Genomic DNA, 18,057 nt, shown 5'->3' on the forward strand with positions numbered 1-18,057 from the left:
AAGGAACCGACCCGAGAGTCTAATAAGCAACAGGCAGCGAGGTTAATACGTGGTAGCGTAGGGTCGATGGCTGTAAAACAGAATCTTCAGCCCTTTCGGCCCCAGTGCCATATCACGGTGGTAGTTTATCAACCTATAATGTGCAGTACAGCGGCAATACCAAATTGCTGGGTCCTTCTGTGGTGCCGTGTACCGTGTGCGCGCCGAGGCCGTGCGATGGCAGTCATTCGCTGACGGACCGGATGATGGAACGAGAACCGCCCAAGGTGTGGCAACAAAGGAGTACATGGTAGTCGAGATGATATGTCGTGCTTAGAGACGTCGCCATCATAGCCTTGATTGGGCCCGGTCCTGGGTCGAAGACCTCTCCGAAACATGGATCGAACAAGGAGTGATAATGATGGCTTTAACTGGGTAAACGATACCCATGGGGCCTGTGGATAGTGTTGTTGATTGCTAGAGAAAGGCGAAGATGATAGCGCGTCGGCAACCGGACGGCAACCGGACACCAGTGCGGCATCAGCACATCAACTATGCGATAGGTTAGGTACTCACACTGCATCGCCCTCGTCACGCACATTGTCTGTTCATGTCTGGTTGTAAACGGCATTCAAGTCCAACAAGTGACGTGACATGGCAAGGTTTCCTGGGTTCCAGCGGGCGGCTAAGGCCTGGTTGTTCAAAGTCCATAGTGGAGCTTATGACGACTTGGTTCATTTCTTTTCTGCGCTTTCGAGAAAAATGGCAAACATCGAGAGATGAAGATGGCGTTGAAAGGGGAATCATCTTCGGCATATCGAATGCATACGCAGTACATTTAGCCAGCGCAGCTAGATACGTATGTAGAGGTACAGTGCCTCAGCTCCGGTCTCGTCCACTTGATGGTGGGTGGGGGTTGGCGGCGTAGGATGTGTGTGGGATAAGGTGTGAGACACTTGTCGTGAATGGGTGCATCTCATCAATGTCGCGCAGCACACAAAGAGAGCCATCCAACGGTTGGGGTCGCGGAAATGATGACCACCTGTGCATGACCAACGATTACATGTCGCAGTGGAAGCGAGAACATGTGGTGCAACGCAAGAGAGTCGGCTGAAGACTTGGTTGGTTGGCCCAAGACGAACAACCATCGAGGCCGCTTGCCCAAGTTGCCCTCTTTGCCTTCTTCTCACAGCCACAGCCTCTCTGAGAATATCACGACGGACGTCTTTATGGCCATCCAACTGAGGACCAGCCAGGAGGTGGCCTGTTCAGTCGGGCCATTTCCATTCGCACCTGTCTTCGGCATGATGATCGGTAGGGAGCGGTCGAACCTGGCGATAGAGTTCTTTGCCGGATCGGGAGGGGCCGTCGGTTGATGAAGAAGAAAAGGGAATTAGATGAGGAGATGAAGTGATGTGACGAGATTGTCGCTGTTGCCGGACGGGACGAGCCCGACAAGTGGAGCAAAAGAGAGGGAAGCCAGGAACCGAGCGTGAAAAGGCTCGAAATGTTCACGGTGCTCAGCGATGTGCTCACTGTCTGCTCACGGCGATGTTCTTAGGCCGCCGGGGGCCCTTGCAGGCAAACCACCGCCGACGTCGCATCTCGTTTTCCTGATTGGTCAATGACGTTCCTGCGCAATGCATGGGCCGTGATGGGGCCAGAGGGTTTTGTGCCTCTTAGCTACAGCTTCCCGGCCTTGGCAAGCCCGCAAGAGTCCCAAACTCTCAACCCTCCATCCGGAGCGCAGAACAATCATGCATTTCACCCCCACTTCACAAGTCAAGAAAATGGTCTCTTGTCGTCACGGGACGGCGCTCTTGGGGGACATGTCGGCAGTCGTGCCGATGCCTCCATGATGCTGTGATCGTGTCTAAGGAGAGAGATAATTTCGGTCCAATGGTGAAGAGACCTTTTCTCACCATCCCCGTGATGGCCCATGGTTCATGGTGCCCGTTTGGTCGTTACGGCAATTTGGACCCCAATCAGCTCTCGTCGAGTGAGCTTGTCTGTTCTGCCTCTTCTGTCTCTGCCCCTCCACTCTCTCGCCAAAAGCGACCCTGTTCTGGCAATTCCCCCCCCAACCCGTTCGGTCCCGTTCATCGCGTCCGCCAACCCCAGGCCTTCAGGGGAACGGGAACGGGGGCCGTTGCCCGCTGTTGAGGTCAAGGTCTGGCAAGATCTTCGATATGCCCTGGATGCGGACCCCAACTCCTCAACCAATGGCTTTTGCCAGAGGTGCTCGAGTCCAGACTGTCTCAATCTCACTGTGCCCCCTGCACCTTTAAACTCTCATATCACAATTACGAATGCCTGCCTCTGACGACCTTCCCAGCTTTTCAACATCCTTCCCGTCTTGATCACGGCTATCTGGGTCCCCTGTTGGAAACCAACAGCCGCAATTCTGTCAGCTAAAGAGGGGACATGTACCTGCTGTGAAGTCTCCGGGTTAGCATCATTTCTTCTCGCGTCAACAAGCGTCTGTTATATACTTGGTTTCCTTTGATACTGGCGGCCCTTTCCCACCCCGCGCTTTATCCCCTGCCTCATGCTTCCTCGCTCGTGACACGAAGAAAGCCGGTCAACTCTCTTCTACGCACCAACTACGGATGATAGCATACTGGCCATGTCGTACAGAGAAACTCTGTGGCAATAAATCAGCACTTTCCGCTATCCATACCGAATCTCCGCACACAACATATCATCATACGTACGGGCATCAGAGTGGGAAGGACGGAAGATAGGAAGCGTGGCGCGGAAAATCGATACCACTGGACCGGATATCGGACAAGCACCGTCAAGCAGGCCCACTCTCGCGACCGACCACCAGCTTTTGGCGACACGGAGACGTACGAAACATACAGGGACGAAAACCGAACAGACGACCTCAAGAAAGATCACGGGTCAAAATGGTGGGCGGCAATGTCCGTCCGTCACTCTTCATTGTCACGGCTGCCGTGGCATTAGTACCATTGACAACGGCCATTTTCACAACTGCTGGATCACCATGCGCTCAATATTGCGGCAACACTCTAGGAGCAACGGCCGGGGATGAAACTGTGTGCACACAGGACGAATATGACATGACCAACGCAGGAGCCGTGTACAAGGCGTGTATGCAATGCCAGATGACGAGTGAATACAGTCAAGGGAACGAGACAGATGTCAAGTCATTCCTATGTGAGTTGTTGCTTCGACTCAAAACGCATTCAAGCCGATACTGACATTCGACCTTCTCTTAGATAACCTCCGATATAATCTTGCTTATTGTCTGTGGGGTCAGCCACGTAATCCCCATCCAGAGGCTGGAAATAACCCTTGCATTACCAGGTAGGCCCGCTCTTGTCCATCCTACATTTATAGCAACTGACAGCTTTTCTCAATTTAAAGTAAGGCATGTGAGCCTCTCAAGGACTCGGTCTTATGGCAAAATATGACCACCAGTACCGGCGCGTTTAGCTACTGTGATGATTGGGATGACCAGGCCGTTACTCAGTGCAATCATTGTCTGGCAAATTACGACGTGGGAGGGAACTATTTGGTGAACTACGTCACTCTATTGAACGCATCCTGCACCCAAAGGCCCGAGGTAGGCTCAACCATATCCTTCCGCGGCGACCCCTTTGCCAACGAGTTCAACAATGTCACCATCACCGAGCCAGAGCCAAAGGGCCTCCCCCTGCCGGACTATGGCCCGATATCTTTGGGCGCGCGTGTCGGCATAGCCTTCGGTGGGCTTGCTCTCATCCTGGCCATTTTGGGCTTTGTCATTGTTTGCAACGGAAAACGGCGAAGGCGCCGCTTTTTGCGTGAACTCCAAAGTCGCAATGCCGGACAGGGATGGCCTCATCCCAAGACGAGGCATGCGGGTCATGGCGGCAGCGGCGGCGGGGAGATTTCCGAGACACCTCTCAGCCAGAGGCCGCTCAGGGGGTGGGACGAGAGTCCCATCAGCGCACATACGGACGGACCGGCCCTGCCGCGGTATTTCAGCCCATACTCGAGCCAGTACAACAGTCCTGTCAGCGCAACAGACGGACTGCCAGCATCGGGCATGCAGTGGCCGGGCACGCACCAGCGGTTGGGCCAGATCGAAGAGCGATTATCGCCCGCTGGCTCTTCGGTCGCAAACGGAGCGTCTCCGCCACCTCCACCCTTTTCTCAGTGGCCCAGCCCCATCACGCAGCAGAGCATGATGGCACACTTGCAAAGCCAACATGAGCAGCGGCAACGGGAGATTGCAGTTGGCATTGCGCTGGGTGGTGAAGACGCCAGTTTGCGATCCAAGCCGTCAAACTCCAACCTAGGATACGAGAGTAGCGGGAAGGGCAAGGGGCGAGATGAGATGTACGAAATGCACGAGGTGGAGAGTCCCTACAATAACAACAATACCGGCAACGCTGGTGGCGATGGCGCAGGAGGGTACTACCAAATGCCGGCTCAGCCTCAGGCACCGGTCCTGCATCACCCGGGCTACGGAAGAGCTCATGGATCCAGGCCGGGCTCGAACGGGTCAGCAAAAAGTGCTCAGAGGGCGGAAACCGGCCTGGGAGTCATGCAACAACAATCCTTCCAGCAACACTTGCAACAGAAGCAACAGGAGAACGGATGGACGGAGGTAGGAGTAACTAGGGGACATGTGTCATAGCGCTCACCACCACCCAAACGGGTAATATTCATTTCTTTTGTTGGCGAGGTCTACGGTTGGGACAAGTACAAATATCCTGGAGTTCGGATGGAGTTTGGGTGGGAAGAAACCGATGATTGGGCTACGGGTAGCCTATTTACGCACCGACCGACGTCACAGATGCTCTTCATGGGCTGATTTGAAGGCCCTGGAATCACAGGTGCAAGCCAGGATTGCTTCACCACTGTAGTCGACCTGAGTGTCCGCATCAATGAAAATCAAAAGACCAAATTTGTCGAGTGCTGTCTGGCCTGCCGCTTGAGATTCACGTAAGCAAAAAGCCAGAACTGATGTGATCATTGAACTTGGTGGTCTAAACAAGCGTAAGCAGATACCTACTGTGCCACGAAATACATCACAGGGGCAATGTTAATTAGATGCGTTCCAAGTATCAGAACAGGTCGCGATGGAAGGAGCAAACAACTTGAAGAGTCAGTGCGGCATGAATGGGCACTCCCAATTGAAAGTTTCAGGGACCAATTGTTGCCAATTGGCGGAACACAGGGCAATTGTGAGACGGTTTGTCGTCAACCCCGCTGGGCAGGCACGGCAGGCCCCATTGAAACCCCACACTGAACGGGTTAGCGCGGCGAGGCTGCATTGGGGCACCGGACGAAGACCCCACATTGGCCCAAAAGGCAAAAGGCTGAGGAAAAAATTCAGAGCTTGGATCAACGCAAAAGCTCCGCCGCTTTTTTTTTTCGGCAGAAAGTGGAAAAAAGTGATCGCAAGGTCAAACGGTCTTGATCTTGAATCCTCGACGTGCCCACTCCGAGACGTGCCTCGCTACCGACTCTTCCTCTCGTCCCTTTCAATTTTCTTCGTGAAACCAAACAACCTGCGACCGAAGCCATCTCTTCCACCGGTTCGCGGACGTTGATCACACGAAAAGATCATCGATTCCCAATTATCAATCATCAACAACAAGTCAGAGAATTCAATCGCAAAACAGTCAAAATGGGTGCCGAGACAGAACATGTTATCAAGCCCCAGGCTACCGAGCCCGCGGTCGACACCAGCGAGTGGCCTCTTCTCCTGAAGAACTACAGCAACCTCCTCGTCCGCACCGGTCACTTCACTCCCATCCCCGCCGGCTCGTCGCCCTCCAAGCGCGACATCAAGTCCTACGTGTCCTCCGGTGTCATCAACTTGGTAAGCCTTGCCCTTGCGACATTGATTCTTCAATACCATTCTTTCGCAATCTGAGCGTGTGCTAACCCCTACCAGGACAAGCCCTCCAACCCCTCCTCCCACGAAGTCGTCGCCTGGATTAAGCGCATGCTCCGGTATGTATCCCACACAAGAAACAAAAAACAAGTCTCAATGCTCGGTCTAGGGCTTATGCTGATTGCGATTCCTCAACAGTGTTGAGAAGACTGGCCACTCCGGTACTCTCGATCCCAAGGTCACCGGCTGCTTGATTGTCTGCGTCGACCGTGCCACCAGACTCGTCAAGGCCCAGCAGGGTGCTGGTAAGGAGTACGTTTGCGTTATCCGCTTCCACGACAGCGTCCCCGGCGGCGAGGCTGCTTTTGCCTCGGCCCTGGAGACCCTCACCGGTGCCCTCTTCCAGAGACCTCCTTTGATTTCTGCCGTCAAGCGCCAGCTTCGTATCCGCTCCATTTACGAGTCCAAGCTCATCGAGTTCGACAATGACCGTCACCTCGGTGTCTTCTGGGTTTCTTGCGAGGCCGGTACCTATATCAGAACCCTTTGCGTCCATCTCGGTCTCCTTCTCGGTGTCGGCGCCCACATGCAGGAGCTCCGCCGTGTTCGCTCCGGTATCATGTCCGAGGATAACGGTTCCATGGTCACTCTCCACGATGTCCTCGACGCTCAGTGGCAGTTTGACAACGGTGGCGACGAGACCGCTCTCCGCAAGGTCATCCAGCCCCTTGAGACTCTCCTTACCACCTACAAGAGGATCGTTGTCAAGGACTCCGCCGTGAACGCTGTCTGCTATGGTGCTAAGCTTATGTTGCCTGGTCTCCTTCGCTTCGAGAAGGGCATTGAGACCCACGAGGAGGTTGTCCTCATGACCACCAAGGGCGAGGCTATTGCCATTGGTATCGCCCAGATGAACGGTGTCGAGTAAGTCATGTCCCATGTGTGACTCTAAACCTACTTCCTCAAAACTAACTGTTCTTTCCTACAGGATGCTTTCTTGCGATCACGGTGTTGTTGCCAAGGTCAAGCGGTGCATCATGGAGCGTGATCTCTACCCCCGCCGCTGGGGTCTTGGCCCTGTCGCTCTGGAGAAGAAGAAGCTCAAGAGCGACGGCAAGCTCGACAAATTCGGCCGCCCCAACGCCGAGACCCCCGCCAAGTGGACTGAGGGTTACAAGGACTTCAGCGCCGCCGCTGAGTCCGAGGCCGCCGCCGCTGCCGCCCCTGCTGCTGAGGCCGCCAAGGTTGAGATTGCGGAGAGGCCCAAGCCTGAGGAGAAGGCCGAGAAGAGCGAGGAGGCTGAGGAGGCTGGCGACAGCAAGAAGCGCAAAAAGCATGACGGCGAGACCGCCGAGGAGAAGGCCGAGCGCAAGAAGCAAAAGAAGGAAAAGAAGGAGAAGAAGGAGAAGAAAGAGAAGAAGTCCAAGAAGGGCGGCGACGAGAGCGACTAAAAGGTGGATCAACTACTGTCCACTCTGGTGTTCGGGTTTGTCTAAAGTCGGTTACCCTTCTTTCTTTATCTCTGCTATTCTTCATTGGAGGCGTTATTCATGCGCATTTGTTTATTGTCGCAACACATCGGGCTCCGGGAAAAATCAGGCGTTGGGGTAATATTGTTTGTTGCTGTGTCGGTTTACGGAATGATCTTCTAGGCTTTATGATGGCGTGTCACTCGAAGCGCTCGAAGATAGATGTAGATATAGGTTCACGCGTATTTGAAGTTATACTACTGTATCTGGGGATGTCTACCTTTTGATGAGCCGGGGGAGCAGCGGACAATTGTTGTTTTGAGAAGTTGTTTCAAGATGTTATGTCCGTCTTTATAAATGAACGATCATCTGCACAAGCATCACGGAGATGGTTCTGCAGCTCTCCAATCTCATCTTTACCCCAACCACTTAGCCCGTCTACGGTGTCACAAGATCAACATCTGTGGCTGTTGTTGCCGTGGCGAAGCCAAAGGTTAGTTGAGTCATACCACTCTCAGCACCCAAACGAACCTGAGCAACACCAGATTACCTAACAAGGAGAAAAGGTTAAAGGCATCCTTGAAGTCATGCTTCTGTGCCACAACATACCTCGAAAACACGTAAGTCGGGAAATAGGCCGACCGTTAGCCTCCCCGCGTGGACATAGTCGCCCAGCCGCTACGTCTATGAAGGCGATATGGAGGAAATGCGGGAGAACCCCAAGGTTCGGGAGTGGTAGAAGACGACAGATGGATTCCAGGAGCACGGCGGTGGAATGTTAAAGGGACTGTATGTACCCCGGCTACCCTTGAACGTCTTTAATTCTTTCCAATGAAATAACCGGAACTCCGTAGCCCTCCTCATCTACTGCGTACTTCCATAGCACATAATCGGTGGATCTCAAGTTTTCCCTGAGCTACCGCAAACTAACATGTGGCGCGCAAATGTGCTCTCTTGTCGACTGCCGTTGGACGCAACACTGGGATATTTTCTACCCATACTACAACCACCTAAACACGTTGCGTGATGTCATGAGGATAAAGATAGATTGAAGGATGCACGATGAGAGTCGTTGGCTACTGAAAGGACAAGGATTGATTGATCACTCCGCGAGAAGCAGTCAGAGCTGAACGCAGACAGATGGCAACGAATACCCATTCCAGAGATTGAATAACCCGCGATAACCACACTCACGCAGAGAATGGAACTAAGGATATTTGTAGTGTATCAATATTCGTTCCGAAATAGCTTGGGAAGAACAAGATGCAAGTAAGACGTGCATAGTAGGGTTGAGTAGGTGACACAAACCCTAGACACGGGCAGGGAAGCAAGGGAAGTAAAAGTGATGGTAAGCTTCATCTGATCGATGTAAATAAAATGATGTTTCTCGGCGGGTAACTTTTTGATCAACAAGTGGTTCCTGAAGCAACGGACGAATGGGAATCGAGATGTCGGCTGCGGTCTCGTTAAATGCCTCTTGGCGTCGAAGTTAAACCGCTTTGAGTAACCTCGAAGCGCCCGTCGTCGTGGTTCAACCGTGGTCCCTCCTCAACTTTCTCTGCAAAGGAAATTCTTTGACGAAGAGAATCGGGGCGAGAGTGGCTACAAGCGCTGCTGGCCGCAGAGAAGGCCGCTCTTTCCAGATTCCTGGGACTCTCTCCTCATCCTCGTTCGACTCGACTTTTGCGTTCGACGATGGACATGTGGACGACATGCCATTCGATGTTCGTAACTGACCAACATAATATCGACATCAAGGTTCAACAACCACTTAAGCGGTCTTGGCAACATTGCCGCATCGGATCTAGCAACTACCAATTCACTACCTCTGACTCCTCGTAGTGTATGCACTACAAATTTCTTTTGCCCGTGACCAACAAGAAAAACACAGCAGAAGCCCATCTGGATCAGTATTCCACATGTATCCCCGGGGCTGCTGTATACATCAGATTCGCTCAACGCTACAACTGCCGTGCTTGCCATTCATCGGAACCCGGACAGCATCATGATTGGTGCGCTGACGAAAGACACAAGACCCTAGATGGGATCGTCCGCGGCAACAGTTCAGGCACACAAGAGTCTTCAAAGCCATCACCCATACTTACAAACCCATTCCACGCTACGTCCCCGGTTCCGCCATGCAGGTTTCCTGCTCGTCACATCCGCTCACTACCCACTCAACCACCTCAAACAACCTCAAGTATAGTGGTCTAGTGGTGCCCACCTCGATAGTGCCATCCACTTTGGGGAATTTTCACGAGATGGGCGGCACAGGATCGGTTCTTTCTTTGTGATGTGGTAGAGGCTAGAGAGAGAGGCTCAATGATATCAACTGGTTTCCCGGCTTTTCTTGCTCTTCGCCGTTGAGATGCTTTCGTCCACCATATCCTTTTCTGCCTTCTCAACCTGTCGTTCGCTATTTTTTCGACTGTCTGCGGCCTGGTGCCCTTTTGATATCCATCTATACTTTTAATCAACACAGCTGTTATAGACAGTCTATCCTTCAACGACTCTCACATCCGCATCTCGAATATTTGATTGGATTGTCAACCGAGTCCTCGTCCCAGCGCGCTGAACCATATTCCAAAGATGAAGACCACTAGCCGGGCAACGAGGAACAAAACAACCATTGCCCTCCTCTCTGCTCTACTGATACCTCAACTCGCCAGCGCACTACAAGTTACACCCAATTCTCCGTGCGCCTCAGTATGCCTAGACTCTCCCGACCTCGACCAATCGGACCCCAACTCTTCCAACACCAAAAACAAGGATATCATTTGCAGTGATGGAGCAGTCAACAGTCCGGCGGGAAGTAAATGGAAAGACTGCATGACTTGTTTACAAACCAGTCCATTCTCACAGGACCGCGAGACTGATCAGATGTGGTTTCTTTGTGAGTATACCACCTAGTTCCTGACATACGTGTTTGTGTAGTGGCAGCAACTTGCTAATGAGACTTACAACATAGACAACCTGAGATACACTTTATCATATTGTCTCTTTGCTTTTCCCAACGCAACAGATGTCGGGACAACACCATGCAGCACATCCATGGCCTGTGGCCCTTTACAACAGAGTCTACAACACGGTATCCCTGACCCCAAAGATACCACGACATCTTCATACTGCTCGGCAGACGACGGATATGCATCGGATCCTGTCATCTATGGGCACTGTACCTCGTGCTTGGTAGCTGGAGGAGAGTCCAACTACCTAGCCAATTGTAAGAAACAAAGGAATAGCGTCTGTACATCTTGGCGGAGAGTACGCTGACCGACGTCTGTCTTTCTCATAGACTTCACCGCCCTAGAAGCCGGCTGTCAATACAAACCTGAAGCAGGAAGTGTCATCGGCCTGAACGACACCATCTTCTCCAAATCTCCCGTCGGCATCGTCGACCCTTCAACAGTCCTCAAGTCCGAAGAGGGCCCTAAGACCTCAACCACTATCATCGCCGTCATCATTTGCATCAGTGTGCTCGTAATCCTCATCATTTCAGCCATATTCTTCATCTGCCTCAAAAAACGCCAAAGCAGAGCGGCCCGCGCCAGCGCCCAGCTCGACTACGCCGAGAAGCGAGCCCGGTCCCGACACCAGCGCCAGTCTTCGCTCTCTTTCCAGTGCCAGACTCATGTGCTTTCGCCGCGTTTTTGGCCCGGCGTGTCTCAACCTGGTGAGAGTGGAGGAGACGAGACGACGATGATGATGCCGGATCCCACCAACAGCGATGCCAACAACACCACGAGGCCCCTCTCCCATCAGCCCGAGCACTCAGCCCCTGGCACACCAGCAAGAGGACTCTCCACCCGCCGTGTTACTAGCTGGAAGCAACACAACTCGCTGATCTCGACGGTAGCTGAGGATAAAGCCTGGGAGCACCAGCAACAACCACAAATCTCGTCTTCCGACACCAGAAGCGCCGTCAACCCACTAGATCTCCACACCCTAACCACGACCGGTATTCCTCGCTCGCCCACCCGCGCTTACTATGGAACTCCCGCAACCCCAGCGAGCTCCAACGCTTACTACAGCCCCTCCCCAATGTCTGCCAGCTCAACCCGCAGCACTGCCGCCTTGCTTCCTTCCATTCAGCCTTATAACCCATCTGACGACCATCAGCATCAAAACCAACAGACCCCGCAACTCCACAGCGCCAGCACCTTTGGCGGCCCTGCTGGCTCCGCTGGCCTGGGTGGGCAACAAAGTCCATGGTCAGCGACGGCAGCTAGTAGTCCCTTGTTGAAGAATTATGGGTGGCCTTTACCTGCTGCTCCCCAGCCTCAACAAGGAAACAACGAGCAGCAGAGACGATTCAATGGAAGTAATGTCAGTGTGACGACGCACGGCATCCCGCCGTCGCCAAGGAGTCCGAGATTTGGTGGGAATGTGATGATGAAGAAGAAGCCGGCGGGGAGTCCGGTTGAGAGTGTGGCGATTCGAACGATGTTTGATGCGCCACCAAAAAGTCCTCGAAAGTGAGAGGCCGAGTTGTAGATGCATGTGTATAGTTCGGGATGATAAAGGATACCCGTGATGATGATAATGAACTGGCTTCTTCATATGCTCACTAGAAACTTGATCTTTATTCAGAGATGAAAGTATACCTCGAAGAGTTGCCCGCTTGTACAAAGCAAAAAGAAGGGAGGGAAAAATGAATAAAAAAAACCGGATTTGGGTATCGTCAGTCTCAATCATGCTATGGTGTTGGTACGGTAAGTCTCTTGAAGCAGCTCAAAGGTAGAAGCAAGTATAATCTGTGCACCGAATGCATGAAGGCCTCCTTTCCTCCCTCCCTCCCTGTCTATCTAAGTTTCATTTGAGTGTCTGATGCGTAAACATTCTACGCCTGACTCCGGCTTCTGTTAGGCAACCTTATGATGTAATCTCATATTTGAATTCAATCCTGTCCCCTTCCCCTCAATTGCTTTCATCAAATGATTCTCCGATTCTTCATCATCCTCCACTCAATGCAAGTAATATCCCTAAGTCTTCCCACCACCAACCTCTTCCCTCCACATCCCCTTATCGCTGTCCAGCTTATCCATCGTCTCTCTCAACTCCCTCAACATCCTCCGCGTCTCCTCCACTGCCGCGCTTGTCTCCTCTCTCGTTGACAAAGCAGCGGTGCTCCCTCTGCTAACCGCCGAAGCAGCATAGTATGCCTTCTTGGCCATGGGCGGAGAATTCTCTGATCGTCCTCGTCCTTGTCCTAAGGCAGCAGGAGAAGCTTCAATCGCCGCCGCCGCCGCCGCAGCCATCTCGTCGTTCGCCAGGTCTCGCTTCCTCTTTCTGTCGAGAATGGCGCTCCAGCTGGCTTCTCTTCTGGAAAATGGCCGAGCGGTCGCTGAAGCGGCAGAAGGCGTGGGCGACGGGCGAACAGCGGGAGATCCCGTGCCAACTCCTGGTGAGCCGTATCCCATTCTTGCCTTGAGTTTGGCAAGTCTGCTAGAGGTGCTGTAGTCGGCAGGCGGTTGCTTGGGTGTTTGGAGATGTTGTTGGACGAGACTAGTGGAGCCGGTGAGTCTGGCGACCCTCAAGCGCCAGCTGGTCATGGAGGCAGAATCATCCACCTCAACATCGTCCCCGTTGTCGTAGGTGCTACCCATGCCCATAGACTCGTCGTCATCCGACATGATGGCGTGTTCGGTCGATGGTCGGATGGCGGGCGAGTAAGAGTTGTGGCGAGTTGGAGGACTAGGTGGTTTGAGCTTGCCTTCTTTTATGGCGGTGGCAATGGCTTCCGGGAGCCACTGCCCGTCTGGCATCGGCACCAGCCCGCGGGCCCTGAGATCCCAGTGACTAGTTTTGAATCCCTCAGGTTTCGGACTGTTGGTGCTGGTACCTTGTCTCAGGCTGATGTTGGGCAGGCTCGTGTTTGCCATGCTCATTCCCAGCATTGATCTCCGTGGCTGCTTGGGATCTCTACCCTCAGTAGCTGGAGAAGGCTCGATCGAGCGCTTTCGTGGGGTGGAGAAATTGCTCGCTCGCTTGATCATGCTGTTCCCACCATTGACGCCGATTCCATTGAGTGAATGGCGGAACTTGGTGACCATGGAAGATTGAACCGAGCTACCGCCAGCGGATGAGAAGCTTCTCCTAGGGCCTCCCAGACCAAACTTTTCGCGCAGTGCTCGCGTCTTGCCACCTTCTTTGCTGCCGGTGCTTTCCGGTGAACCTGCCAGTGAGTCTCTGAGACTCCCAGTATCCCGACATTTGGAAGCCGTTGATGGCGCCCGTCCAAGCTTGAAACCTGACTCGGAACCATATCCAAACGTTTTCCCTGGCTGTGGAGAGCCCCAATCGCCATTGGTCCCTGCTTCCTTGATGGCTCGGCGGACGGCTGCGCGCTCATCACGCGCCCCAGAGAAGACGCCGCTGGCAAGAAGTTCTTCCTCAACTTGCTGCTGGCCTCGCCCTACCCTGGAAGCATTTAGCGCCAATTGCTTGAGTCGGGATCCGTCAGCCTGAATCCTTCTCTTGGCTTCTATTCTTTCTTGGTTGCGTAACATCTCCTCATCTTCCTTATTCTTCTTTCGCGCACGCTGCTCCTGTTCTCTGTATAGTCGCATCCTCTCCTTTCCTTCGCGAAGAATTCGTCTCTGTGCCAACTTCCTGGCAGCTTCCCGCCACCGGTAGAAGTATTTGAGCTGTAGCCGATTTCTCATATGTGCACGTGCTTCTCTCCACGACTGCTCATCTTCTTCCCTGCGCCTGCGGTCAGCTTCTTCTTTCAGGTGCTGATTGAAGGCGCCCTCGACCAATTCTTGGAGGTAGTGGGCTGTAAACTCTTCCAGCAAACCGCCATCACCCATGACAAACCACTTCGAGAAATCACCCATTAAATCCCTTGGAGGAGAAGGAGCAGATTGCGAAGGCGCACATGTAGATAGTGAGGGCTGCGGAAGCGGTGCCGAAGGAAACAAAGATGAAGGAGCACCATCATTGGATGTGCCCTTGACCCCAAAAGGTGAGTTGGAAGCGGCCTGCGGAGCGAAGACTGTTGAAGGCTGTGTTGCGGGTGGAGTGGGCGCTGTGCTGTCGACTGGCTTGGGAGGGACGGAGAAGACGGAGGGTGTTGTCGATATCATCGAAGGCGTCCCTGGCAATTGGGTTTGCGTACGCACCGCCGGGGTACTGGCCTGCTGTTGTTCTGTTCCTGCGGTTGCAGTGAAGCTAGGGAGAGGTTCAGGGTTAGGTGCTGTTGGAGCAAACGTAAATCCTGAAGACGTTTGCTGTGTGGTCTCTGAGGATTGGGTTGGAGCAGTGCTCTGATTCTGATTTGAGAGTGACGCGAACGGGTTGGTCGGTGCACTGCCTGAATTAAAAACGGAAGTGGCCGGACCAAGCGAAGTCGACGTAACAGGCTTTGATGTATCTGTATCTGCTGTTGGAGCAGTGGGTGCCGAAGAACCTGGAGCTGAGATCGCGGTTCGAGACTGTTGGAAGTCGAATGTCGGTTGTGGGGTCTGAGAGGCCTGTCCAAAGACACCGGTAGGCTTGGGAGCCGGGGCCGGACTTTGCGTTTGAGTCGCTGGTGGCACAGCTGAAGGTTGACCGAACATGGAGAACGGATTTGCGACCTGTTGTGGTTGTTGCGCTGGCGAAGGGCGAGAAAAGGGGCTCGAGGTCGTTGCACCAGTTGCTTGAGGCGGGTTAGTGGTAGCACTTCCTGCAAAAGGGTGGCTGAGCGCACCGAAATCTTTTACCGCTGTTTGGAACATCGGGATGTTCTCAGGCGTCTTGGTGATGGGCGGTACAGCTCCAGACATGGACGTGAATGGTGTTGACGTTGCGACATCTTGAAGTTTGTTGACTTGTGAGGTAGGAAAAGCAGGCAAAGCTTGATGAGGGTTAACAAAGAGACCGCCGCCATTAGCATCTGATCCCCTTTTGGCAGATGTATTGTCGGCAATATCTTCATAGATCGTGTTGTATATAACGTAGGGTAACGATTGTCCTCCTCGTTTCCGCTCAACCATCAGTCCTGAGTAGGACTGGGGAACTCTAGGCGATGGGACATGTTTCCTCTTGCTATTCAGGAGTAGGTATGGCTCGGACACCGCTGGCTTTCCCGGGGGCACCCAAGTGGTAAACTCGAAATTATGCTCCTCGGCGAAGGCAACGGCCTCCTCATCAGTGTCAAATCTCAACATTTTGTTGAGATCGGACGCAGTGATCGTCCTGGGAGCATCGCGTTGGCGCGCATAAGCCTTGACAAGATTCTTGAGAATACATTGGCGGACAAAGGTGAAGTGGACCTCTGCAATACAGGCCATGGTGTATGACACTCGCGGGTCTTCGACGATGGCGAAGAAATTGGTGAAGGCGGTGTCGGACATGGTCGTCATTCGGCGTGGCTTGATGGGTCCCTTTGACTCCCGCAAGTCTTCCATGACTTGGATGAGAGACAGCGCTGTCTGAATCTCTTCGGACTCGAACCAATACTCCTTTCCCCACGTACGAATCCTCTGTGCTATAGAGGGATCGTGTGCGTTAAGAAGTAGGTAATAAGCTCTGAATTCCGCCTCATTCTCGCAAAGAACGTGTTTCTCCTTGCAGACGTCGTATGCCTCCATCAACGAGAGAATGGTCCTGCCCAGTTGCTCAATCTCTTGTTTTTGCTCGAAATCCTCATTTGCAAACCCCTTCCGGGACAACAGATGAAGAGCCGTGGCGTGGAAGCGAGTGATCGTCTCGAAACAGTAAACCATGTCCTTCATCTCCTCTGCCGATTTTTGCGAGTGGAAGGTGAAGTCCTTACGTACTGCTCGTGTACGATCCCAGAGGTAGTTGTGCATAGATGGCAGGTTGTTCTCAGACTGTAAAAGATCGTTGAAGAGATAGTCGGTGGTTCTTCGTAAAGCGTCGATGGAACGGACATCCATAGGGAGTGGCGCATCTTGACCGGCTGCTGATCGACCAAACTTCTTCACCATCTTCGAAGGTTCTGGCCATGCTGTGAGCCCGCCGGGTTGGGTTTCCTTTTCTTCATTCTTGACATCGAATTCGGCGATACGGGAGATCTGCTCAAATTCCGGGCACATATCCTCACAGATACCCTTAAATGGCAACGCATCCTCAAGTTTCCTCCTCTTTTCAGGGTCATCGATAAGCTCAACTTTCCGTAGGGCATCGTATACGCGAGTACGGTATTTCTTGAATGACTGCTTGAGGTTCTCGACATCGTCACGTTTGTTCGGATTGCCGAGTTCAGTCGTCGGCCACTGCGGTGGCTTCAGATTGTCCTTTTTAAGCTGGTCATTGATTCTGTTGTGATAGCTGTAAGCAAATTCGGACAACTCGCGTGTACGCTCGGTCGGTTCTCGAGTTGGTGCGCCAGATGTGCTATTGATGCCGACAGCACGCGTCGCATTCGGCTGGGTCTTTGCGGGGCGCTCATTGTTCTTTCGTTGGCCGCGCTGGAACTTATTCATTAGTGCCGCTCCAGCATCACGGCCGTCTGACTGTGGTGGTTGCTGCCGCGTGGCCTTTCCCTTTTCAAACATTTGACTGGCTTGCGAATTTCCAAATCCATTGTTGGGGCCAGACGGCTTTCCGCCGCCAAAGCCCTGTGGTCCTTTCTGGGGATTGGCATTCGCCGCCCCAAAGCCTGTTGCTTGTTGTGTCGTGGTTTGCGCGCCAAAGAATGGGGACTTGTTTCCGCCCGCAGAATTCGTCGGTCCTACTGGCTTCGTAAAAGGATTCTGAGTGAAAGGGGAGGGACTGGCGCTCCGCGCGGACGATTGCGCCTGGCTCAAGAAAGGCTTCCCGAACGGATTCTGGTTAGGAGCTGATGAGCTTCCGAAAACCGATGCTGTTTGGGTAGGCTGTGCGGTTTGGATTGGTTTCGCGAAAGGGTTGACAGCCGGAGCTGAAGGCGCCCCGAAGGGATTGTTAGCTGCCGCCATTGTGGCTTGCTCGAGCAAGCATTTGCGTAGGTGAATGCCCGGGCAGGTGGACGACGTGTGGAAAAGTCAAGCGACACTTTATATCGTGGTAGTGTTCAGCAAGAGGTGTAGGCGGCGTGGTCAATGGTATAGGCTGACAACGTCGCGGCGCGCGTGCTGGCTCTCGAGTCCCGAGAGTTTAGATCGCGGGTGCTGTGTGATAGAAGTTAATGTTTGTTCTGGATATCGGGGAGGGCGGTGGGAGGGTGCAGCGCGCGGCGGGGTGGCAGTCGAGAGCGGACGGAAGCGATGACGAAGTGAGAGGTGGATGATGGCGATGTCGTTCAACAATTTGAGGGCTGACCGAAAGTGGAAACAGGTAAAGGTAGGTAGGTAGGTAGCTTGGTAGCAAACCGCCGACAAGTGAACACATCAACATGGAGGACGTACAATCTCGAACCGTTGAAGAAGAGCGATGTTGCGATTGGCACTTTGGACTCTTGTTTGTTCCCCCCCTGCCCACGAAGTTGCGCGCCGCGGTTTTCCGTGTACCAAAGCGAATGAGTGAATGAAATCGAGAGGCAGGCGGAGAGGATGTCGATGCTAGGTGGCCTGGCCTGGAACAAGTGGACGGTCAGGATGCCTTCACCTTTGTCGCATTTGAAATTCTGCCATGCAGCGAGACAGCTTACTTGTAGGTTGCGGCGGGCGGTCAACCTAATTGAGAGCACTGCTGTCACCCAAACCAAGCAGCAACAACAGCCAATTTCCAGCTTGCAGGGACCATGCACAGGCGCTAGATACGGAAGTACGTATGCGCCGCGGAGGCACCTACCTAGAGGTACCTTTAGGTACTGTAACAGTAGGT

The 18,057-nt window shown here is 53.2% G+C and overlaps 5 protein-coding genes across 5 annotated transcripts; 3 read left to right on the plus strand and 2 right to left on the minus strand.

Moving 5' to 3' along the window:
• Positions 1 to 1,536: 1,536 nt before the first annotated feature.
• Positions 1,537 to 2,082, minus strand: NEUTE1DRAFT_97944 (uncharacterized protein; the record flags this gene model as incomplete). Its single annotated transcript, XM_009849691.1, has 3 exons — positions 1,537 to 1,612; positions 1,902 to 1,970; positions 2,021 to 2,082. The coding sequence occupies 3 exons, from the start codon at positions 2,080 to 2,082 to the stop codon at positions 1,537 to 1,539; spliced, it is 207 nt and encodes a 68-aa protein (XP_009847993.1).
• Positions 2,083 to 2,888: 806 nt separating this feature from the next.
• NEUTE1DRAFT_76240 (uncharacterized protein) lies at positions 2,889 to 4,907 on the plus strand (the record flags this gene model as incomplete). Its single annotated transcript, XM_009849692.1, has 3 exons — positions 2,889 to 3,159; positions 3,222 to 3,309; positions 3,370 to 4,907. 3 exons carry the CDS (start codon positions 2,889 to 2,891, stop codon positions 4,625 to 4,627), a joined length of 1,617 nt encoding a protein of 538 aa, XP_009847994.1.
• A 475-nt stretch (positions 4,908 to 5,382) lies between these two features.
• NEUTE1DRAFT_127587 (uncharacterized protein) lies at positions 5,383 to 7,682 on the plus strand (the record flags this gene model as incomplete). Its single annotated transcript, XM_009849693.1, has 4 exons — positions 5,383 to 5,818; positions 5,894 to 5,952; positions 6,032 to 6,757; positions 6,822 to 7,682. 4 exons carry the CDS (start codon positions 5,624 to 5,626, stop codon positions 7,282 to 7,284), a joined length of 1,443 nt encoding a protein of 480 aa, XP_009847995.1.
• A 1,028-nt stretch (positions 7,683 to 8,710) lies between these two features.
• Positions 8,711 to 11,781, plus strand: NEUTE1DRAFT_34675 (uncharacterized protein; the record flags this gene model as incomplete). The annotated part of the gene is made up of 6 exons (XM_009848767.1): positions 8,711 to 8,805; position 8,900; positions 9,145 to 9,457; positions 10,152 to 10,195; positions 10,378 to 10,525; positions 10,598 to 11,781. Coding segments are annotated over 6 exons (1,785 nt in total), but the record flags the coding sequence as incomplete, so codon positions are not given.
• Positions 11,782 to 12,284: 503 nt separating this feature from the next.
• NEUTE1DRAFT_127589 (uncharacterized protein) lies at positions 12,285 to 17,210 on the minus strand (the record flags this gene model as incomplete). Its single annotated transcript, XM_009849694.1, has 1 exon — positions 12,285 to 17,210. The coding sequence occupies one exon, from the start codon at positions 17,208 to 17,210 to the stop codon at positions 12,285 to 12,287; it is 4,926 nt and encodes a 1,641-aa protein (XP_009847996.1).
• Between the last annotated feature and the right edge of the window lie 847 nt (positions 17,211 to 18,057).

The sequence above is a fragment of the Neurospora tetrasperma genome (assembly GCF_000213175.1).
Source record: "Neurospora tetrasperma FGSC 2508 unplaced genomic scaffold NEUTE1scaffold_1, whole genome shotgun sequence".
NCBI lineage: Eukaryota > Fungi > Ascomycota > Sordariomycetes > Sordariales > Sordariaceae > Neurospora > Neurospora tetrasperma.